We start from the raw sequence: 21,759 nt of genomic DNA on the forward strand, positions 1-21,759 counted from the left end.
GAGCTCTAGAAGTGTAGATTAAAAAAAAAAAGCAACTAGACCAGCTAATTCATTCTTATTTCTTATAAGCTTTGCACAATGGAAGTGACCAGAGCAGGTTTTCTTGGACAGCCTTCCCCCTGACCAAAGGCTTGTATTTCAATGGCAGTCACACAGAAAACCAATAAAAAACACCACCGCCATCATCTTGGTATTTCCATTTATTATGCTGTAAAAAGCAACACTATCTGGATCTTAGTTCTTAAAATAAATAGCTTTCATTTTCAGAACCAGTACAGCTCAAAGTTTAGATTCACTCATGGGAAACTGCTAGAAGTACATTCATCACCGTCTGTTCCCCCACAATACAGAATCTAAAAGTCAAGATCAGCCTAGTCAGTTACAATGACCAGAAGTACACTGCCAAGAAGTATAGTCACTGATAGTCCAGCTCTGAAGCAAAAAAATCCGGTACAATACGTTTTGTTCACAAGGATAGGCTAATTAATGCTAAGACTATCACAATATTTCTGAGTACAAAGCATTAAGTTAGCTTAACTATTTAGTTTGTGATACAGAAGAAACATACATGACAGAACCAGAAGTGTGGGGAATCTTCTTTGGAGCATAAGGAAGTCAGTATTTGATAACCAAAAGCTACTTACATTGAAATCTACACGTCAGCATCATGAATGATAAACAGCCAAATCAATGTACTGCATATACTTATAAATAACGCCATGTCTAAATAGCTGCGCTGCTTAATGGGACGTTACAAAATAACGCATCTCCTCACACTGAGAAAATACTCACGCTATCCAGCAAAAATGCACTGAAGCTAAGACTGGCTAAAAGCACTCCGTATGATTCGGGAAAGCGGTACGTTTAGGGACAGCCATGATCTTTATGTTAACTCAGTCAAAATGCCGCTTCTGAAGGTTTTGTATGTTTGTGTATATAATATGCCTACCTTTTAAAGATGCCTGCTTGAGCAATGCAAATTTCAGTTCAAAAACTGCATCAGGTATTTTTCTGAGAAGCTGAAGGATAGGTTTTTATAGAAAAACGGAAATAATATTAGCATCGAGATACAGAATACTACAGTCCCTCTGAAAACTTCTACTCCTCTATACTAGAGTTAATAGGTCTGTTGCCAGAGAAAACATTTTGGGATTTAGTGTGGGGTGCTGCAGAGGAGAGGCCTTGTGCTATTCAGTGACCAACGCGGCTCATTGAAGAGCCAAAGGCCATTTGATTTCGTTATCGACTAAAACTACGGTGGCTGTGACACAGGATGTGAAGAGAAGAGGTTAAGAGATGTTAAAAGCTTTCAGAAAAATAGCTGATCTTCAGAGAGGAGAAAAAAAGATGCAGCTTAAGAGCTGTAAGATTCGTGAGAAAAAGTGTTTGATAACCACGCCAGCCAGCTTGGAAAGGTGATTTCAGGGCTTTAGACTTTCAGAGTCAGCTGAGAATTCATCATCGCGAAGACAGCCGCTGCTTGTGATGAGTATCAAGCACTTTTCCCTTTGGATTTTTCCTTCCCGAAGGAGGCAGCATGGCATACCGAGTAGAGGACTGTACAGGAACGCAACGGGATTTATTCTCAACTATACTGACCTGCTGGGTCATTCTGAAGTTACTTCTCTCTATGCCTTAGTTTCCCCACTTGCAAAAGGAAAATAATGTGGTTCAGGTCATCGTTATAAAGTGCTCGGCCCAATCTGGAAAGAATTCAGGCATCAGTTTCAAGAGAAGTTTGGTGCCTAAACACAAAGTTTGAACATCAAGATCTACTAATGACTTGTATGTTTTGTGCTAGCATAAAATTAGCTATATATGCTATTCTTAAGCACAAATCTCTGTGTTAAACAATTCTGGCTTAAAATCTACATCTAACAACTGCAGGGTCTCAAAGTCCAACTCTTTAAATCACTCATCACTTGGGAGGTTTTATGCCACAGTGTTGGTAAAAACAATTGCACGTGGGATAGGGAACTGTCCTAACACGGTAGCTCTGCAAACAAGAAAATATCTGCGTCTACGCTTCCCATGACAGCACCTGCCAAGCTGCCTTCAGCAGTACGACCATAAATGCCACAGTTCACCACCAAAGGAATCACCTGATTGTGCTCTTGTTGCTGAACTCCTGGTTCTACACCCCCGTAATCCTACTAATATCCTGCTCCTTAGTTGATGGTAGTGCAAGAAGAGAACATTCCCACAATTTGGCTTATCTCCTGCTCTGCTCATGCTTTGATTGGCTCTATGCTCCTTAAAGCTGTTTAACTCCATCCGTGTTCCTCATCCTAAGCTTAAATGTAGTCAAATTTCTTGTAGTATTTGGTTTAGTATTTTGCCTTTCGCATGCCTACATTCCCCTCGCTGGGTCCTGGTGCAACTGCCAAGAACGAAGCATGAGCCCAAAAGGGGGTTTTGCAGCTTGTCAAGGCTCGCTGTAGTGCAAATAGACCTGCAAGGAGCACGACTGCATAGAGTGGAAGCACCCGCTTTCCCCTGTTACCGGGGAAGTACTTTAGCAGCTGAACAGGGAGAGAGGAGGGAGGCTAGAAAAAAGAAACGCTTTAAGGAGGAAAAAAAAAAAAAAAAAAAACAACTAAACATTGGTAGATGTTACAGGTCACATTCTCCTACGCCATTTGGTCAAACAAACCTTAAAACAAATTCCCTGACAAGACTACCTCTGAGAACAAGCCTAAGACCATAGACAACCATCACCTATATACTCTTTTGATATTTATATTATGTAAACAAGCTCGTGTGGAATTTTTTTATTTTATTTTTCTTTTTTTTAAGTAAGTGCAGATCCTTACTTAACACACCCAGCCTAAATCTACATCAGCATCCTCAGCTTTGGAAAAACCACACTGACGCTCATACCTGACAGTACTCTGGCTCATCTCAGCCATACTGGAAACAGAGGGCTAGAGAAACAAAAATATAGCAAAAAAAAAATTCCTGACCACAGACTCGAGTTCACATAGAACACAAAAATAAATTAAGTAGTGCACAGTAAAGCCACAGCTAAATACCTTTGTACATCAATTATATGCAGCATGAGGTAATATTGCTCACATTATGGAGGGAGATTCTTAGTTGGTTTTGTTGGTTTTGAGAGATCGGATTTGTCCTGTGCGTATAGAAACTCCTGTAACATAACACTGAAGTAACAGATTTCTGTAAAATATATACCACTATCAGATAGAAACACACACGCTCTTCAATTACTTATGTACACCACAATTAAATAGGTAAGTGATTTGATTCTTAGGATCTAGCTGAGAATTATTATAGTAAACCATCTAGGTTTTTATGAACCGTTCGGTTCTCCTTTCCGTTGTTGGAATCCTCTGACGGCGTGTATTGGACCTGATATTCCTGAAGAATTTTAAATACGTCGTGGTGTCCAAAATGTAAAGCTTCATCCATAGGAGTGTTATTCCATCTGGAGGAGGGAACACAGATCTAAGATCAGCGTGCAATTGTGGAGCTAGAAAGCACCAAAATACACGGGCTGTAAAGTCACTCACCTGTCTTTGGGGAAAGGGTTCACTTTGCATGCTTCCAGCAGGAACTTAACAACATCCACGTGTCCTGTAAGAAAAGCAGGATTGTGCGTGTATGGGTTTAAAGGCTTACATGTGCTCGTGTACACACGAAGCATTAGAAAGCAGGTATATACAGGGTGAGACGTTACCTTCTGCAGCTGCCACATGCAATGCTGTTCGGGAGTCGTAGTCCCTCTGCTCCATATCCATCCCTGACAGAGCAAATCTAAAAAAAAAAAAGAATTATGGAAAAAAAGTTTTACAGAATTAAAATGAGTTACAACGTTAGCATTGAACAATACCCCTGCTGAAACAATAGAACATCTACTGCAAGAGGATATAGATGGCAACGAAGAGTAAGGAAAGGGACCCTTCTTGCTTCAGCTTTAAAAATAAAGTAGGGGCTTAACTTTCTTCCTAGTGCTTAGTAGTTATAAACAAAAAAAAAAAGTTAAAGCACCTTTACAGTCAATTTATCTGATCTAAAGCCAAACATGGGCAAGCTAAGTCGTGTAAAGCACAGGAAACTCCTGCCAGCTGAGGCAACCCAGGAAGGACTCCCAGGTTTGTAAATCCTGAACAGCATTAAGGTATTAGGAGAGCTCTTTCACCACACTGCATCGCTCAGGGACAGAGCTCAGCTGTGCACATCCTTCCACCCACTAGCTGTACTTAGATATATTCTGGCTGAATTAATGTTTATTTAGTCTTACAGTTACTCCTTTAAACACTGCCAAATTTGATTCAAGATTTAGAAAGCAAAGCTGGATTTCCTAGCCTCTCCAACAGCAAGGAGCGTTTTCCAACCTGAATTTCTGCGGCAGTTTCAGAACTGAATTACAAAGCAGGCAAGAGCTCAGCGAGGTTTTTCTGCCAGTGGAAGACTATTTAAGGAAACGTATTCCAGTGTGATCCAAAGAAATGGAAAACAACGGGACTGCAGTACAGTACGAGGGTATCCTTTTGATGACTAGTTTTTTATTTTTAAACACCTCGTTCTACTTTTCTCTCCGTGCCTCAGTACGATTTTTCAAACCTTTTCTTTCAAGCACGTTCAGCCAAACAAGGCAAAACGTAACTATTAAAATGCCGTAGCTCGAAGTGAGGTGGTAGAACGTATTACATCTCCAGTGCAGCCTGGATGTCCCCAGCAGGAGCACCGTGTACGCTCCTAAGTGAACAACAAGGGCAGACAGCAAGCAAGCAGCTTTCCTGCTCTCGACCCCCCCACTGATTTTTACCTCCGGAGTGCAGACACATCTCCCGTGTAGGCAGCAAACAGCAGGTTTATCACAGACTTCACCTACAAAGAGAGATGATGCCCAGTTTATTCAGCTTCTTTCCTCAAAAAGAACACAGATGGAAAACCCATGAAAGGCCAGCGTGGTCAACTGGTCCAGTGCTTATGATCTGCTTCGTTTTGTCCTGCAAGTTCTGGCCAGAGAAGCAGACAGCGCAGAAACACTGCAAGGATTCATTCCAGTTCGCTGCGCTACCCGTACTTCTATGCCTCTGTCCAACGTTGAAGTCCTACGGAACGTAAATGAAACAAAACGGGCATGCCTATTCCGTGGTAACAAACACGACCTTTGCTGTACAGCCAAGCAGTATTCTTCGCTCTGAGACTGCCTGATACGGACGGAGACAGCATCGCTTTGTGCGAGTCACAAACCATGAACACCTTGTAAGAAACTCCTTCTGGAGAAGTGGGGTTGTTTGTTTTTACAGTAAGGTTGTCTGTAAAAAATGAGGTTTGTAGACAAAGGTAGAATAATTTTAGATCAAATTACATAGCGAAAGTCTCCAGCAAGTAGTGTTTTCTAGCTGCAGTAAATACTCAAATAAGGAACGATGTTATGAGGCCACGAGCCTCCTCCCACGTACGTCTTTAACACATCCTGGCTACGATAACTGCAAGCTTTAAAAGGAGGCAGAAATGGTGGTTTTCAGCACACCACAGAGGTTTGCTTCCTTAAGCGACGCGGCCAGCCGCAGGCAGCACTCCGCAGTACTTCCCGGGAAGGTTTCTGAACGCCGGGTTACTTCTTAAGCTGAGTCTACGAAGTCCTGCTGCTAACAGCCCCGAGGGGCTGAGGTGAAGGAGAAAGCTGGTGCTGCGCTGGCCTTCCACGACAAGGGGGAGAAAAATAAATCGTTGCCCACCATCAAGTCTCCCGTAGATGTAGCTGCAAGAAAACTTGCAGCTGTCACGGAGATTTAAACCACTAAGAGAGACCAGGCAAGGGCAAACACCCTGCGCATCCTGCATCTAACATCATTCACCGGGCTTTCACCTTGAAACCTCCCACCAGAACATGAAAACCTCCTAAAAGGACGCAGATCGTTTATAGACGCCCGGCTGCAGACTGCATCTAAATGCAGGCATGGAAGGGGGGCTCAGTTTCAAAATGTGCACATTTCATCAGGATGATGCCCAAGGCTCTTCCCAGAAGCAGACAGATCATAGCCATCACAGCGGAAAGACACCTTCCTCCTTCCTCCCATTACGCTATCTGCTCCCATTTCAAGTGAGACCAATGATTTTAATTAAGAATTGGACTAGATTTGCCAGCAACAAAGCAAGCTGAGGCTCTGCAGCCTCGCCCTACTCTATCAGCAGCACAGTCCAGGCCAAAAAGCTAACAAGTTTTGTAAGGTATCAAATGAACTGCTCAAAATGTGGTAGTAAAAAGTTGAGTTAAACGACCAAAGTTAAAAGCATCTGCCAAAGCAAAGTACAGCTGGAATTCAAAGGAAGAACATACAGGATATACAAAGTAAGAACGCACACGAGCATCTTCTGGAACATCACTTGAATACTGATCTAAATAGTAGACGTGAAATAACCACATTCATCGCTCCAATAAGGCTTTGACTCAGCCCAGTGCTGGCAGAGGCCCTGCTTCAATTAGGAAGCGGCAAAGTGACCGTGACCTGGAGAGCTCCTTTCCACCCAACAGCTCCGTGAGCCTGGGGACAAGCAGGTGAGCAGCACAGCAGAGACAAACCGAGCTGTTTTGTTGGTGAAGAACCAGGCCGACCTGAAGTTAAAGGAAGGAAACATCCAGAGAGGCAGGAAGCTACGCCACTGCTACAGGGCGTCAGATAAACACAGATGAAGGGGGCCAAAAGGGGGAGAAAAAGAAAACACCCCGCAAACAAGAACCAAAGCAGATACAGCTCTGAAAAGGAAGGCTGTACGTGGGCTGTATGTAGGTGTGGGGGAACAGCCTTGTAACAAAGCAGCCCTTCCTACCCCAAGCAGCCCATGCGAGAAGACTTCCCTAAATAGCCTTCATCTCGTGCTGGTTAAGAGAGAATCCCCATACACGACGGAGCTGAGAGCCGTGCGCCTTAACACAGACAGGTCCAAAGGTCTTCTTTTAACCTGCGGGGGAGCAGCACACGTGCTGCTGCCTCTCGGATGCTTCTCAGCAGGGGACCTCCGCCAGCACAGCACCCAGAGCTCGCTGCGGCCGCTCTGTGCTGGGACAGGATGGAGAAGCGAAGCCCGGCGATGGGAAGGGGGCTGCTGCACTGTGCTGCAGCTCAGCAGCTGTGCAAAGGCAATGAATCCTTTAGAAAAAAAAAAAAAAAGATTAATTCAGCTCGAAACTGGATTAATTCCACGAGAAGCTCTTAACTAAAAAAGGGCACTGAATCTGGGTTTTCATTTCCTATCATGCCCTGCTTCCTGAGAACACCCCCCCACGCCCGGTGATTTATTTGAAAATATGACAGATTTTACAGGCCGAGAAATATTACTGTTGGCTGCAGGGTTTTTCCAGGTGGCCGAGGGATCCTGTCAAGCCCAACAGTTTGAAATGGTGCAGCTAATACAAACAAGGGTAACCAGACAGCCCCCCAGCCTTCCTCAAATTCCCTTTGCAGGATTTAGGGACACCGTCGCAGTCCGGACTTCAAAAAGGTGTTCAAACCGTTGCAGGAAAAGGTTCTCTGAATGCGCAGTTTCCCAAAAACTCTGCAATGCCTGAACTTTACTAAGCAGTGGATGGACCTCGCGTATGACAGGAGAGTTTTAAACGCAACCAGGCTGGGAAAGAGACAGGGCTGGCTGAGGCACGCGGCCACCACCTTCTTGTCCTCCTTTCCCTCTCAAAGAGCCGCATCAAGAGCGGAGCTTGGGCGTGCTACTTCCAACCCTACCCTCCCGGCCTGAAGGCCAAAGCTTTAAGTCTTGAAGTATGCCCCTGCACGGCACGGCAAGACGGAGATAAATCAGGACAGACCTCAGCTGCTGCAGCTCAGGACTTGCCAGCTGCCCCCACGCTGACCGCCGCTCCCCGTTCCACTGAGATCTCGGGGGTCCCAGGCACAGGCCGGGCTGAGCAGCAGCCGTACGGAGGACGGGAGCGGGGCTAAAACGGGGCAGGAGGTGGCTCTGGGCAGGGCACAGCAGGGAAGTCAGACCATCCTGCCTGCTCCAACGCACAGCTTCCCGCACCACGAGGACTACCCCTGCTGCAGCACAGTTAATCTGCTTTTACGATACCTTGGCCACCTTCCCTCGGCACCAGCAACAGCGGGTGACGCAGCCAAGTTCTCCCCTCCGGCTACACACAAGCCTGACGCACGCTGCTGCACGACGGCAGATCGACCAGGAGGAGAAAGCAAGCACAAGACGCTCGGTGACTTCTCCTGCGGGGTCTGAGCTCGCTCCCCACGCCGGCAGGAGGCATCCCGGTTCGGCAGCGGCGTCACCGCGACACGCGGGGCACGCGGCACGGCTCTCGCCCGAAGGCCCTGCACCACCACACCGCTAAGCCAGCTCAGCGCCGGATTAACGCCCAAATTCAAAAAATAGATTTTAAGCTAAGGATTAGGGGAGAGAGCGGTGGTGCTATGAAGTCTTCCCATTCTCCTGACCTTCGCAGATGACCAGGTACTGACAATGTAAAAGCAGAGAGTTTCCATGAAGCCAAGTCATAAACCACCCCCCAAATCAACAAGCTGGACTCAGTGCTAGCAGGGTTTGGCTACTTCTCCTAAAGCTGACCCAGCCCTGAGGGTTAGCCAAGTACCCAGAAAAAGCGATCGTCCTTGCCGCTCTCCTGAGAAACGTCCGGTTTTTAAATGCTCTTTTCATCAGTGGGGAAGTAAATAAATAAATAAATAAACCTAAAATATGTCAATAGAAATTCTGAAACAGCAGTGGAGAGCTACTGAAGAGCCAGGTTCTGCAACGAACGAGTAATTCAGCTATGCGTAAGCATAGCCCGTAGCTGAATTTCTCCCTGCACGCACGGTTTCAAACTAAAATGGAGAAAGCGCTTCCAAATTAGTCCCGGAGTTCCACCTTTGGAGTTAAACAGGGAAAAAGAAACCGGGGACAAGTCTCGGAGAGGAACGCGCTCATTTGGACATTCGCTCCTAAGACACTAGGCAGGACTGCTTAGTGGAAGAACTGACCGCATTTACAACAAACCCCAGTCCCATCCCCAGGGACTGCTGAAATGGTTACTGTGGAAAAAATCACTATTGTAGCCTAAAAGACACGTTTTTGCTTAAATACACCACTTCAATGCGAAGCGAAGCTGCATTATGTCGGGAAATCAATCGCCATCAAAAGCCAATGCCTTTGCTACAGAGCTTCTGCACTGCTTCCCCTGAAGCAACATAGAAGTTATTACCTAAAGGTAAGCCAAAAACTCGCTTGTAAAAGTAAAAATGAAGAGTGAACCATAAGCATGTGTCACCCTCCAGGGGGGTTTGTCAAAAGCACTGGTAACTCATTGCTGTGAAAAATTAGCAAACTGTAATTCCTGGGGAAAATCTTTGTTGCGATTATACCAAAACTAATTGCCAGCTATGTGAGCAAACCGTTTCTCTTCCTCTAGATGGTGCAAGCTCCTCCGTGCCGCTGGTGACGGGCTGATACCCAGCTCCATCAGCTTTTACGAGCTGCGGGTGCAGCATTTATTTTTGGAGCCCAAGCAGCAACAGTAGCTTTCAGAGCTGCTCCCTGGGAGATTATTTTTGGAGTCTCCCTAGTGGAATTCACTTGAAATGCTGCTTACGTGGCGATTATTTACATATGCACGCTGTCGGTGGAAAACTAATAGGCCCATAAATCACTTGCTTATTGCTCAGAAACTGCCTTGCAGCTTTCAGCAGTCGTGTTCAAACGCAGTTTGTACGTACTGAAGATTTCTACTCCCCTAAGGCTACGCTGCAGCCAAACAGGGGGCTGCATTTTCACGTAGGCATGCCCACAGCAGCCTTAAGCCAACTGTAAACCAACTGCGCTGCTACGGCTGTGCAGCCCTCGGGCCAGCCAGCAGGCTGGTTATTTACCCAGGTTCACAGAAGAGCTTCCCAGCCCTCCCTTGGCTCTGCAACGCGGCAATCCAGCACTAACAGCTTCCAGAACGAAGTTAGAAATAAGATGACTTGAAATGAGTTGAGTTAATCTAGTAAACGTTTCGTTTAAGCACATCCAGGCGGAACACGTACTTACCTTCAGGAAGGGATTCTCCCAGAAAGCCCGTGCCCGTTCCTCAGCTCCAGAGACACGCACTGCCCTCATCCTGGCTTAGATGAGGATGCAATGATGAGAGCTCCCCTCCCCATGCACGCACGCGGCTGGGAAAATGGGTACGGCTGGTAAAAGAGTAGCTAATCCTAAGTGCTACTCACTAAGAACTATTTGTAGAAGTCCTACCCTTGGCTTCAGTACCTCTGACCTTTGTTTTGGATAAGATAGTGTTGATTTCAAAAGGGAAGAGCGCTGGGGAAAGGAGAAACTCGAGTACAGGAACGGCTTTTATCACAGGATGACAAGCACGGCCACGTTCAGCTCCACCTGCTGTCTCTGACTCCTGGTATCAGTGAATCGACACTTCCGAATTTTGGAGACAACGATATGAAGCCTATCACTGACTGAACTCCCAAAACCTCAAGTAAAAAATGCAATAGCCCTTCTGGACTGAAGACCTGAAGTGGGTTGATTCCACGTACCAGCTATGAACAGCTACTTAAAGAAGGCCTTTCTAAAGAAGGCCTTTCACGAACATTCGTAAAATCAAATCAAATCCCTGCAGCTACCAGAAATTTTCGAGATCTAATAAGCAAAACCTCATCGGAATAACTCTAATGAACCAAGCAGTTGCAGAGCAGGGCAAATTAACAAGAGGAGTAACAGAAAAGCCAGCCTCCTGCCTGTCCTCCTGAGCAAGGAAGGATGTTGCTGTGGTGGTGTCTGCCACGAGGGGTATGACAACGGATGAGTACGTTCACTTTGTTTAAACAAAGCTTTTACTACATCAAGTGAAACATTTAAGGCATAAAGACTTGCATCTTCTGAGTGGGAAAACGAAGATGAGGCAAAGTTTCCGTTTTAGGCAACATGCATTTGCCATCAGTATTTTGGATGGAAATACTTGAATCTTGCTGTTACGTCCAAAGCTCCAAAGTTATATGGAGAAAAATTCACGACCCTCTCAAAGCCTTAATCTTTCTCTGCTGCCATGGAGTTTTAAAGCCAGATGGAAATGATGTTTTGCCACTGAACTACCATGATTAGAAGCTCCACAATGGTAAAATAATAATTCTTGCAGAAAACCAGTGCCAGAACCTTAGGGTGATCTCATGACATGGATTTTTGTAGTCCCTTTTCAGTCCTTTCACGGACTAACCCTCTGCAAACGTTGCTGCAACAAAAGGCACAGAGAATCTTAACAAGCGGGATGAACGCTGACCAGTCGACTCTGAATGCAGAAGCACAAACAAGAGCCTTTGAAGTAGTGGATACAGACATTACTAACACTGCAAACCTTGCAACCAAAGGACTGGGATCAACAACAGTCGAATGAATAGAGCAAAATGCTGACGAGTGCTTTAGCGACGCTGGCTGCATTAAGCAGGCAGGACAAAAGAACGTCTGCCCTTTCAAGGACCTACTGACCCCAACAGACATCTGCACCATCGAGCAGAGCGATGCTCCTGCTTTCCTGGCTGCAGGTACTTCACAGTTCATGGATGGCTGTCGACTCTCAGCTGCAAGACTTCCAACCGGAATTACTCTGAAAATAAAGGAAGATGTTTTTGAAGACACTTACCCAAGCTTTACAAGCAAGAAACTGACCACATCCTGCAGGCTGAAGTCAGAACAGGGGAGATCTTACAAGAAACTTGCACTCTACTCTTGTAGAAAGGATTGTTTCTGAACCATCAGCAACAAGTTCTAGAAACCTCCTTCTAAATTCCTGTCTATTTATTTGTTACCTGTTTTTCTTCCATTGGTAGCATTTATTAGCTTAAACAGACCTTCCACCTCCATGGTTTTACCCCAAAGCCTCGGGAACAATCACATTCCCCACTTGTATGTCAGCTCAAGCATACTCAGCTCTTCAGTTTATTCTCAGACAGAAGTTGCATTAAGCAGTCGTCTTTGAACAATTACAGGTTGGTGAAGTTTAAAACAAGTCCTTAAAAAAAAGGAGCGTGAAATGCAGCGATCATACAGAGCGCCACAGCTACCCTTATAACCAGAGCCAGGTCTTACCAGTCCAAAAAAATCCATTTTGATACTGAACGAGTAATTCCTGACCAAACAATAGAAGTTGCCTGCCTCAAGGAAAAAGTCAGACTGGTGAATCACATCAACAGGAAGCAAGCGACATTATCTCCGAACACAGAGTTGGGTGATAGGAACAATTCATTGTTTTGTTAATGATCGCTGTGATCACAAGCGGTCCCAGAAGTAACATGCTGCCCCTCAGCAAATAACCTATTTCCGAGTTTGCATTAGCCTGTTATACCAGAAAAAATACGGGACTGAAGCCCTTTCAAGTTCTTAAATCACTCTGAATAGCTTTTTAAGAAGATGAGAATGCAGTAGGAAAATACAGCAGGAGGTAAAGCTTGACCAAAAGCATTACCCTCGCCACTTCCAGGGTTCCCCACTGGCCAACAGATTTCCACACGACGGTGAGCTTACCACGCCAAGTGAGAAGACGGGAGTCAGCCACCACAAGCTACAAGAAAGGTAAATTTTAGCAGTCGTTTTTCCCAATATATTCTTCAGGATGGGAGTGGTGAAACTCTGGGATGCATTTAGTCGTGTTAGAGAGAACACGGTCTTGGAGGTTTTCAGCATTTCATTGGCAAAGTCCCTGAGCAACACGATGCAGCTGACATTAGATCCTGCTCTGAGCTGGAGGTTGGCCAGGATGATCTCCAGGAGATTCCTCCCAAGCTCAACTTCAAGACCGCAGGGCTTCACGCTTCCAGCCAGTACCATCTCCTGCACTTCATACAACTGGGTTAGGATGACCGCACCCAGCCAAGCATAATTGTCCCATTGCAAGAAAAGATACTGATGAAGATGAACTCCCAATTTATGGTGCACATTACAATATTTTAAAAACACCTGGATACTTTAAATTCTGCATGCCAGCTGTTAGGCAACTCAAGAGAAAAGCCTACCTAACAGCACTCAGCAATTAAAGATTCTTCCAAAGAAACAAACTCTGAAAATAACAGTTGCTGATTCCATTATCAAAATAATCACTTAGAATTTTCAGAATATTCAGCAACGTAGAAGTAAGAACTTAACTGAAGCAATTTCACTGAAACCAACATGATGCAGGAAGCCAAACATTAAGAGAAGTGCAAATAGAGGAAACAGACTTCATTTCAAGCCTGACCAAATATCGTGAAATTATCATACACTGAAGAGGAGAAGCACTACCAGCTGCCTGTAATTCGTAAGGTAGTAGTGCCACTTAACCTGAGAAGATCTGCTCTTACTGATCAGATAGAGTTCAGAGGGAATCCAGAAAGAAGACAACTTCTGCCTTTTTCAAGCAAAACAAATATCAGGAAAATACAGAGACAATACTGCAAAAAGCAGCAGCTAAGTGCCAGCTAGGTAAAAAATCAGAGCAGAGCATCAGCTAAAACAGCAAGTGTTACCTTAGAACAATTACGCTCCACCACACGTCCACTGCATAAATGAATTGTATGAAAGTACAGCCGACTGAAACATCTCTGAGGGCAAAAAACATGCTCTAGAAGTGCTTTCTTTACCCCTTGTCCTTTGTTCAACCCCATTTCCTCATCACATTTAATGCTGAAGTGACAGCACGTTATTCTCCCAACACATGAACACAGCTCTTCCCCTTCCTAAAAACCTGCAGTTAGCTGTAACAGCCTTACCATAGGTCATGCCTCCACATCAGCTTCACTGCCTACATTATATTTTAAAGCATTTAAACTGGTGCTAAACTTGTTGCCAGCCTGAATTCTGTCTCAGGACTTGATTTAGTAAAGCTGTAGCTTCAGATACAGCCATTAGGAAAGGCTCACTGTGCACAGAAAAGAACAACCACTAACAAATGCTTATTTTCTGAAGTAACCCGATTACGTGAAGAGCTGTGCCACTCCTAAGGCCTGCAAAAAAAAAAAGTGGTAAGTATCCAGAAGCCTGTAGAAAGCATTATTAGAAGCTAATAATGAAAAATAAATTTGACATGAAAAGCCAAGAGAAACGGGACATTTCTGTTTTGTATACAGTGCTCTCTAGAAGGGGCAAATGTTACATCAGGAACTACCGGCAAACTGATTCTAAGCAGGTAGTTTAATAATTCAGAGTGTGAACTATTCAGCGTAGCAGGACTTAAGTTCCTGAACCAGCATGGGACTGAGCATTACCCATCCTTCAAAAGCACTGCATTACGCACACGACTGAGTCATATTTTCTAGAGGGGACAAGAAGTATAGAACACACAAGATATTAGCATGATTTAACGAAAAGAGATAAATGATTTCAAGTTTTAGTTCACTATCTACCTGATTAAACCTTCTTGCCATTCCTTCAACTACAGGAGACATTTAGGACATTCCAATTCCTCAGCAAAGTGACTCTGCACCAAGATAAACCGTCAGGTCTGTTAGGTCACCCCAGCTCTGCTGAATAAAGGCTGTTCTTTCCCTGGAAAAGCTGCTTCTAAATTTCAACCTTCATCTTCCATCAGAAAACAGATATTTGAACTCAAAAAAAACAACAGTCAAATCATACAATGTTGAGGATAATAAAACACCGTTGTATAAACATTATATATGATGAAACCCAAAATTAACTACTCTGCTTGTGCATCAATGACATGTATCATGACCAAGAGAAATAGTTAACAATCAAAAACGATTACAGATTAATTAAGCGACATTTTCTTGCCCTCCCTCTGCCCTCCTCCTCCCACCCAACTCCATTCCCTTTTTATTCATCTACCCTCCCACTGGTCTTCTGACAAAAAAGCACAATGAAAACCGAACTGTAACAGACAAAAAACAAGTCTAGAGTAAATCATCTGTACTCCTCTCTGTATCTGCTACTGTTCTGCCTCATTTTCATGACTTTCAGATGAACTCTTGTGACATAGGCTGTGTTGTGTACAATGAGGACAAGCTCATTTTCCAATAGCACAGGGCAAGTACCTGCAGTTTAAGAACCAAGCAACAGAAAAGCTAGATGAGTAATTAGCGCTGTCCCCAGCACAGGGATGTCTCTACAGAAAGCGTCTCAGAGTCATACACGTTATAGACCCAACTCCAACCCAACTCCTATTTAACATCTTGAATAAATGTTCACATGGAAAAAAAAAAAGCAAGCCTGGGACAAAGGATACACGCTTTGCCAGGAACAGAGCTACCTATAGCTAGCAGCTGTTCAGACCCCTCTGTCGCTACCACAAGGACACGGTTTTTGGACCAACTTCCTTGCTTGATTTACTACAAGCTCTATTTTTTACTTCTTAATGCTCCCTATCAACGGTTACCACTCCGGCTCTGGCCCCATTAACCACATGTTCCAAGCAACTCCATTAGTATCTTTAAAACCACACGAGAACACAACAACATGAACATCCTACCGCACCATGACATTTTTATTAGCAGTCACAGTAAGGAGGTTTTGCTACTCTGATTTTTGCTTTCAAGACAACAGCTCAAGGAGAAAAATAATTAAATCATTGTACAAAACGTTTAAGAAATCTTCAGGAGGTTTTCAATGACCCATTTAACTAAATCTGCTCGGCCTATCTAGGTTTTCAGAACATACTGCTTTTTAGAATGGAGCGCTCCCTATTTCAGTTCAGCCTCAAAAAGGTGTTTGAGCAAATCTGTTCTCCATTGAGTGAAAAAAAAAATACAATAATATCAGCTTAAAATAAATTTATTAAACAATACAAAAATAAGCATGCTGGAAATTGAGATACATAAATAACATACAATGCAAATGAAAAATGGAAAACGAGACAGGTAACTTAACAACTGAGCCAAAGGTACAACACAAATGCTAAAATAAAACTTCCAAAAGCATTTACATTTCTAATGAAATGTTAATGATGCCGACAAAGAAAAACAAACAAACAGCTAAAATGCTTGAATATCAAGAATTGCTATTACTGTAGCACAGGTGACACTAAAACCGTTGCAGACTTCCACCGTTCAATGACTAGCCTCTAGCACCACGTTCGTTCAGACCCACTCACCAAACATCGTCCGGGCACGGGCAAGTTGCCGTGGCAGACCAACACCTCTGGTCCCTGCTACCTGCGTAGCCTGCCATCACGGAGAGCCATCCGCAGACACGCCAGGCCACCAGGAGACCCCCTGAATGCAGGCCAGTTGCAAAGTAATTGGTCCAAAGGAGTCTAACCCCTCCAAACTAGAGGCTGGCCGAAGTTCTGAGACAAGCTTCAAGAGCATATATTACAGAACTGTAATATATTATCTAAAGTAAAGGCTGTGTAAGCTGTACCCTAAAGATTCTTATTATGCATATTGAAGATTGACTTGTCTCCTTGATTTTTTTTCCCAATTTCCCAGAGCTTGTGTCTAGCACAAGTTCTGCTAAGTAGTTTATATTTACAAGATTTTTGTTTTCAGGTTTTAGCTCAGATGGAACAATTGCCCATCTTCATCGAAGTTTTTAGTAGTTGCAAATCCTGCATCGCACCTCCTCCTTTTTTAATTAAATCCGTAATCAGCAACACGTAACCACTGTAAATACTTCTCATTAGCAGCACAGACACGTTACCTTCCCTCTTGCAATCGAGGGTATTGCAGGTAACCACAGTTCTGCAGGATCTGAATACTTGTTATGTCTCTGTAGCTACTACTTCACTGAAAAAACCTCAAACAGGTGAGAAATTTTTATAGTTCAAGACTTTGCCTTTACTTATTTCCAAGATAAGCCCTGACAAACCTAATGCCAAACATCAGTGATAAAGAACAGCCATTATTCAGCAATTTATCACTGACATCTGCCCCACAGACTTGCTTGTTTATTCCACTAGGACTTCAAATTCACCAAATAGTGATTTTCTGTATTGTTTTGCTTGAACATTTTAATCACAGGCTTCAAACCAAGGAAGCTCATCCTTTTTCAATACGTAGCTAGATGAAGATTATTCAGGGTTAAGTCAGAGCTTATTGCATATATTAATATTATTTAAAATGTTTATGCAAGACTAACAATACCTAAACAAAGTAATTAAGAACAGCTTGCTTCCTCAGAGAACGTAGGCTTTGCTCCTTGATTGACAAACAACTACGTGAGACATAAAGGGGCAGGAAAACCGTAACTTTCCCCTCATGCAAAACCAACTCATGGATGCATTTTGGAGCTTCAGATAATCAAAAAAGGGAGAGCAACTGGGATGGGCAGGCAGGGAGAAGGGGTGGAGTTGTTACTAAGGAATCATCCATCATTACGCCTTAAAATCCTCAATGAGCTTTAATGTACATAGATGAAGGAATAGCATTTAGCATTATTCGGACAAGTTTTCCAGAGTTTTATAAAAAAAGGACTCTGCATGAGGCACACTGGAAGGTGGAATACATCCAATTATCTGCAGGCATATACAGGATAAGATTTTATCAATATATACAATTGCTTTCTAAGACTTTTAGTATCGTTCAGAATCTCAAAATAGCTCCAGGTTAACTGTGCCCTCTGTCCAGCACTGCCTACTGAACCTATCTGAAGCCTGCACACACCGTTTCCCTTATCCTACTCAAGACACTTATATCAAGTGTAAATATCAAGTTGTTTAAGTTAACAGATGTAGTTTCCTGTAAGAGAATCCAAGTCCTGATTCTCTGCAAGCTGACAGAGGTGCAAGCTTGCTAGCACTTGAAAAAGGAGCAACTGATAACTTTAAAGTTTGCTCAGGTAGAAATAAATGAGACCTCTAATCACATATATGAACATGCACACACGTTAGCGGCTGAAAAATAAGTTAATTGTAAACAGTTTTAATATCATCTATCAAAATGCTTTACTCTGAAGACATTTCCTGCTCAGCACTCTGTTGGTTACCACTCTAAAACTAAGATTGCTTACATTCCTCTCTAGGGTGGAGCACAGCATTATTAGTAAGGCCGACTTCTGAGTCATAACTACCAACAGGCAGTGCAGGCAGCTAGCAAGACACTCCAGATAGTTTGCTAAGAAATCTTTCTGCTACGTTAGTCAACCTGCAAACAAGGCAGGGTTTTTTTTCCTCTTCTCTCCCAGGCCTCCCCAGCCATTTTTGCTCCTCTTTTTATTTCACTATTAGCATGAATAACGACTAAAGTTCTGATAAAAAAAATACAGCATTTTCACTAGCATGGCATATCTAAGGGATCCTTTTCTGGTCAAAGCAATTTAAAAGTTCCTACTAAAATAAAGGATACAATAATAAAGTGACTCTGAACATAACTCCACTTAACTTGGAGATTATGTTTCCTGTATTTAGCTGACATTATGTTGCTTTGTATTTTAATTAAAGATCTTCTATCTTCACATGCTGAACCTGATCAGGGGACACATCTTAAGTTCTTGCTTCGCTCTAACATTAATTTACTTAAACTTCTCAGATATAAACAAAAATACACAGATATACACAAGACGTATATCTTTGAAAACATTCATTTTTATTTTTTTTTTTTTTTTTTAAGTAAACGTGCTTTAAGTAACTACAAAAGCCATTTAACAGTTTTGGTTTCCGTTGTGTGTGTGCTTTTTTCCTTGAACTTTGACAGCATTTTTGGTATAGCATACAGAATTTACACAAAATTTATATATAAACGAAAATACCAGGCAAACAATATTCAGACTGAAGTAAAATCTAGAGATGCTTGAGGGTTTTTAAAATGTAGAATTTAATGGAACTAGAACCCATTCGCTTAGTTTTGCTCTCCCCGACCTTCCATTCTATACACTACGGTTCTGGAGATGTCCTCGTTTGATTCAGGTGACACTTTTTTCCATACTGTTTCTTTTAAAGCAAGTTCTTGCTGGAGATTCTCATAGTCCATTGGTCCAAAGGAATGCTAGTTGTTCAAGCAACATACATTATTTATTAGTGTGTTTGAAGGAAAAAAATCCCAATCTGCAATCAATGCTAACAGACTCAAATTTTTCACCTCTTCACATGTAAACTGCTATTTTTTGTTTTCCAGTTATAAACGATTCAAATCCAAATCTGGTATTTTTCAGATGCATGCATACAAATATTTAGAAGCACTTGAAAAATCACTCTCCTGTATCTTCTCCCACTGAAATCTTCGTGCCTTAGTTAAAACATTAATCATAATCTCAAGCACCCTCACACTTATCTTTTGTACATGAAGCTGGATTAGATTCAGTTCTTTCCCAGAGACTGCTTAAACCACTTCCTTAGTAACAGGCACCGGTCTACAGCAACCTAAGGCCTGCACTCACTGCCTGAGCAGCTCTCGGCAAATAACGTCTCAGAGATGTATCACTGTGAAAAAAGACTGAACATACATCTCATGCATTGCAGCACAGAACAAAAGACTAAGCTCCCCAGCTTGTCAATTTTATTTTTATTAAAAGGCAACCAGAACAGCAACTCTTGGTGACTCACATCAGATACCATATACTTACTCTAGCAAGGGAGATGAACTTGCATGAGATAGAGTTACAAACCTAAAGTGCAATTCTACTACACAAAAACCCCTGTCATTGTGTGGTCCACCCAGGTAAGTGTCCACTAATCATGTGCACGATTGGTTTATCTGACAACTTTGATGCCATACATGTCATTGAGCAGTTTTGCATTTAGAGAAGAACTCTCCGTATTTCATCTGATGTCTACATGCAATACTCATTAAAAAGTTTTAACTTACCCGCTGATCACCACCTTCTCTGCGAGGATCAAGCTTTTTTGCAAAGTGTCTCAAATTATCGTAATTATGGAAATTGCACAAAGAAACCAGGTCCTGCAAATATTTAAATAACAAGTTATTTTCTCTATGGTAGTCAAATGCATATGGTATAATAATATTAGCACTTAAGTTCTACATCACAGCATAGTAACTTATACCAGTAAGAGAAGCTTATTCAATAAATTAGTACCATGTCTGTAAGGCGCTTCGAACATAACACAATGATAGGAGTAAGTCTTAATAACACTATTAAACTCACTTTTTAAAAAAGCAAAGAACAGACAGCAATTTGCAGAGTATCTATGGGCTGGTCTAGTATATAAAACTCAAAAATTCCGTCAAAAGTATGAAACAAGAAAATGTATGGACAATAATGGACTTGAATTTGGTTTGAATTTTATATTAAAATTTCTAATTGCAGAACTTGGCTATAATAGTACATGTGAAAACCAGAATGCTACACTCACGTTACTTATATGCCATGATCATCTACGAGGCCATAGGTCTCATTTTAACACTGGTAAGTGCAGTAATTCCTTCACCTACTTTTTTTTTTAATGGCTTGATAATTGAAGGTATCGAGTGCAAGACTTTCATATCAAAGGTTTAAAAATATTTAGATTAGAACAGGAAACTTCTTCGTACTGTACAGCTGGATGGAAAGTTGTAATTGCTGCTCATCCACAAACTGAAACCTTACACACCGTAAATCAGCGCAGCTTTACTGTTATTGCTACTGAGGAAAAAGAACAAAAGCGTTTGCTTCCAATGCATTACTAAAAATCCTAAATTTCCTATGGGACTCTAGAGAGCCTACTATTTTCTTGAAACTTCACGTTCTGTTTTCCATTTGTCATTACTTAATGAGTATTGCGAGGTTGATTTAGGCAGAGAGTAAGAACGATGACACTTGTTTTTTTAAAATTCTCCTCTCCCACAAAGAACGTTTGTCATTTTAAAAAACTATATAAAATCTTTGCTGTTTCTAACACTGCTGTCAGACTGTTCACAGCTCTTTCAAATCAAAGGACAAAGCTGGGAGTAGCTCGCCACCAACTGCATCTGATGCATGAAGATCTTGTGTATCAGATTATTTACAAAAATCTCCTTTAAAAGATCAATCAGAACAGCAGTATTTCTTTGGAAAATTTTTCCTTTTATTACAATAAGAACAGCTGCATTTCTCATGTTCTGAAAATTGATTCCTTTATGACTGTAGAGGAAGACAAGCCTACAGATAAAGCTCCACACCTTCTAATGCAGCATACAGGAGACTGATGCCTTTGTTGGATCACAAAGTATTTCTTGTATTTTTTTTTTAAATGCTCACAAAATTTATGTGCTATTTATTAGTAGAATGTAAACATCTTGTCTTTTCACAGACTCTCACCCTTGGATCAGATGAAACTGCTACATATGAAATAATGAAGAATCACTATTTAATCCAGTGAGGTCTCAGCTATACTAACTGAAGCTCAGGAAGCACCAGCTGCAGAAGTAAAAAAGGCAATGCTGCTTACATGACAAAAATGGATTCCTTTAACGCTGTTGCCCATCTTGTCCAAAGGAGGAGACCAGCACATCAAGCCCATAACATTAGGAACAACCAGAAGAATCCCACCAGCAACTCCAGATTTTGCAGGAAGACCAACCTATAAAGCAAGCAGAGAGTCATTGTCCTCTGCATGCATGCCATGTATTTTACTGAAGATTAGTACGCAGCATTTGTACGAGGTAGATCTGGAAAGCACTTTAAGCTGACAAAGCATTATTACCTATTTCTTTTTAGGCAGACAGTAACTGGAACCACAGTTCACGGCTATCTGAGGTATGTGGTCAAAGATATTTGCTCTCAGTAACACAGAAGCCAGTGATATAGCAAAAAAGATAATCCAGATCTCTGTTGTAGTAAAGCAATTATGACTAAGCAGTAATATATATGGTTTGTCTGTCATGAGTTTGCACAACGGGATTAGTACAAAGCTATGTAAGTATTTAATGGAAAAGGTAA

At 42.4% G+C, this 21,759-nt stretch overlaps 1 protein-coding gene across 2 annotated transcripts in view; it reads right to left on the bottom strand.

Moving 5' to 3' along the window:
* Positions 1-185: 185 nt before the first annotated feature.
* GLS (glutaminase) overlaps positions 186-21,759 on the bottom strand; it is a 55,761-nt gene continuing 34,187 nt past the window's right edge. For both annotated transcript variants that reach the window (XM_035330870.1, XM_035330869.1), the window contains 6 exons: positions 21,269-21,400; positions 19,710-19,802; positions 4,790-4,851; positions 3,698-3,774; positions 3,531-3,594; positions 186-3,445 (listed from right to left, as the gene is read on the bottom strand). In XM_035330870.1, the coding sequence (XP_035186761.1) occupies positions 3,289-3,445; positions 3,531-3,594; positions 3,698-3,774; positions 4,790-4,851; positions 19,710-19,802; positions 21,269-21,400 (585 nt within the window). In that variant the 3' untranslated portion in view covers positions 186-3,288. The remainder of the gene's footprint in view (positions 3,446-3,530; positions 3,595-3,697; positions 3,775-4,789; positions 4,852-19,709; positions 19,803-21,268; positions 21,401-21,759) is intronic.

Source organism: Oxyura jamaicensis, chromosome 7 (genome assembly GCF_011077185.1).
Source record: "Oxyura jamaicensis isolate SHBP4307 breed ruddy duck chromosome 7, BPBGC_Ojam_1.0, whole genome shotgun sequence".
NCBI lineage: Eukaryota > Metazoa > Chordata > Aves > Anseriformes > Anatidae > Oxyura > Oxyura jamaicensis.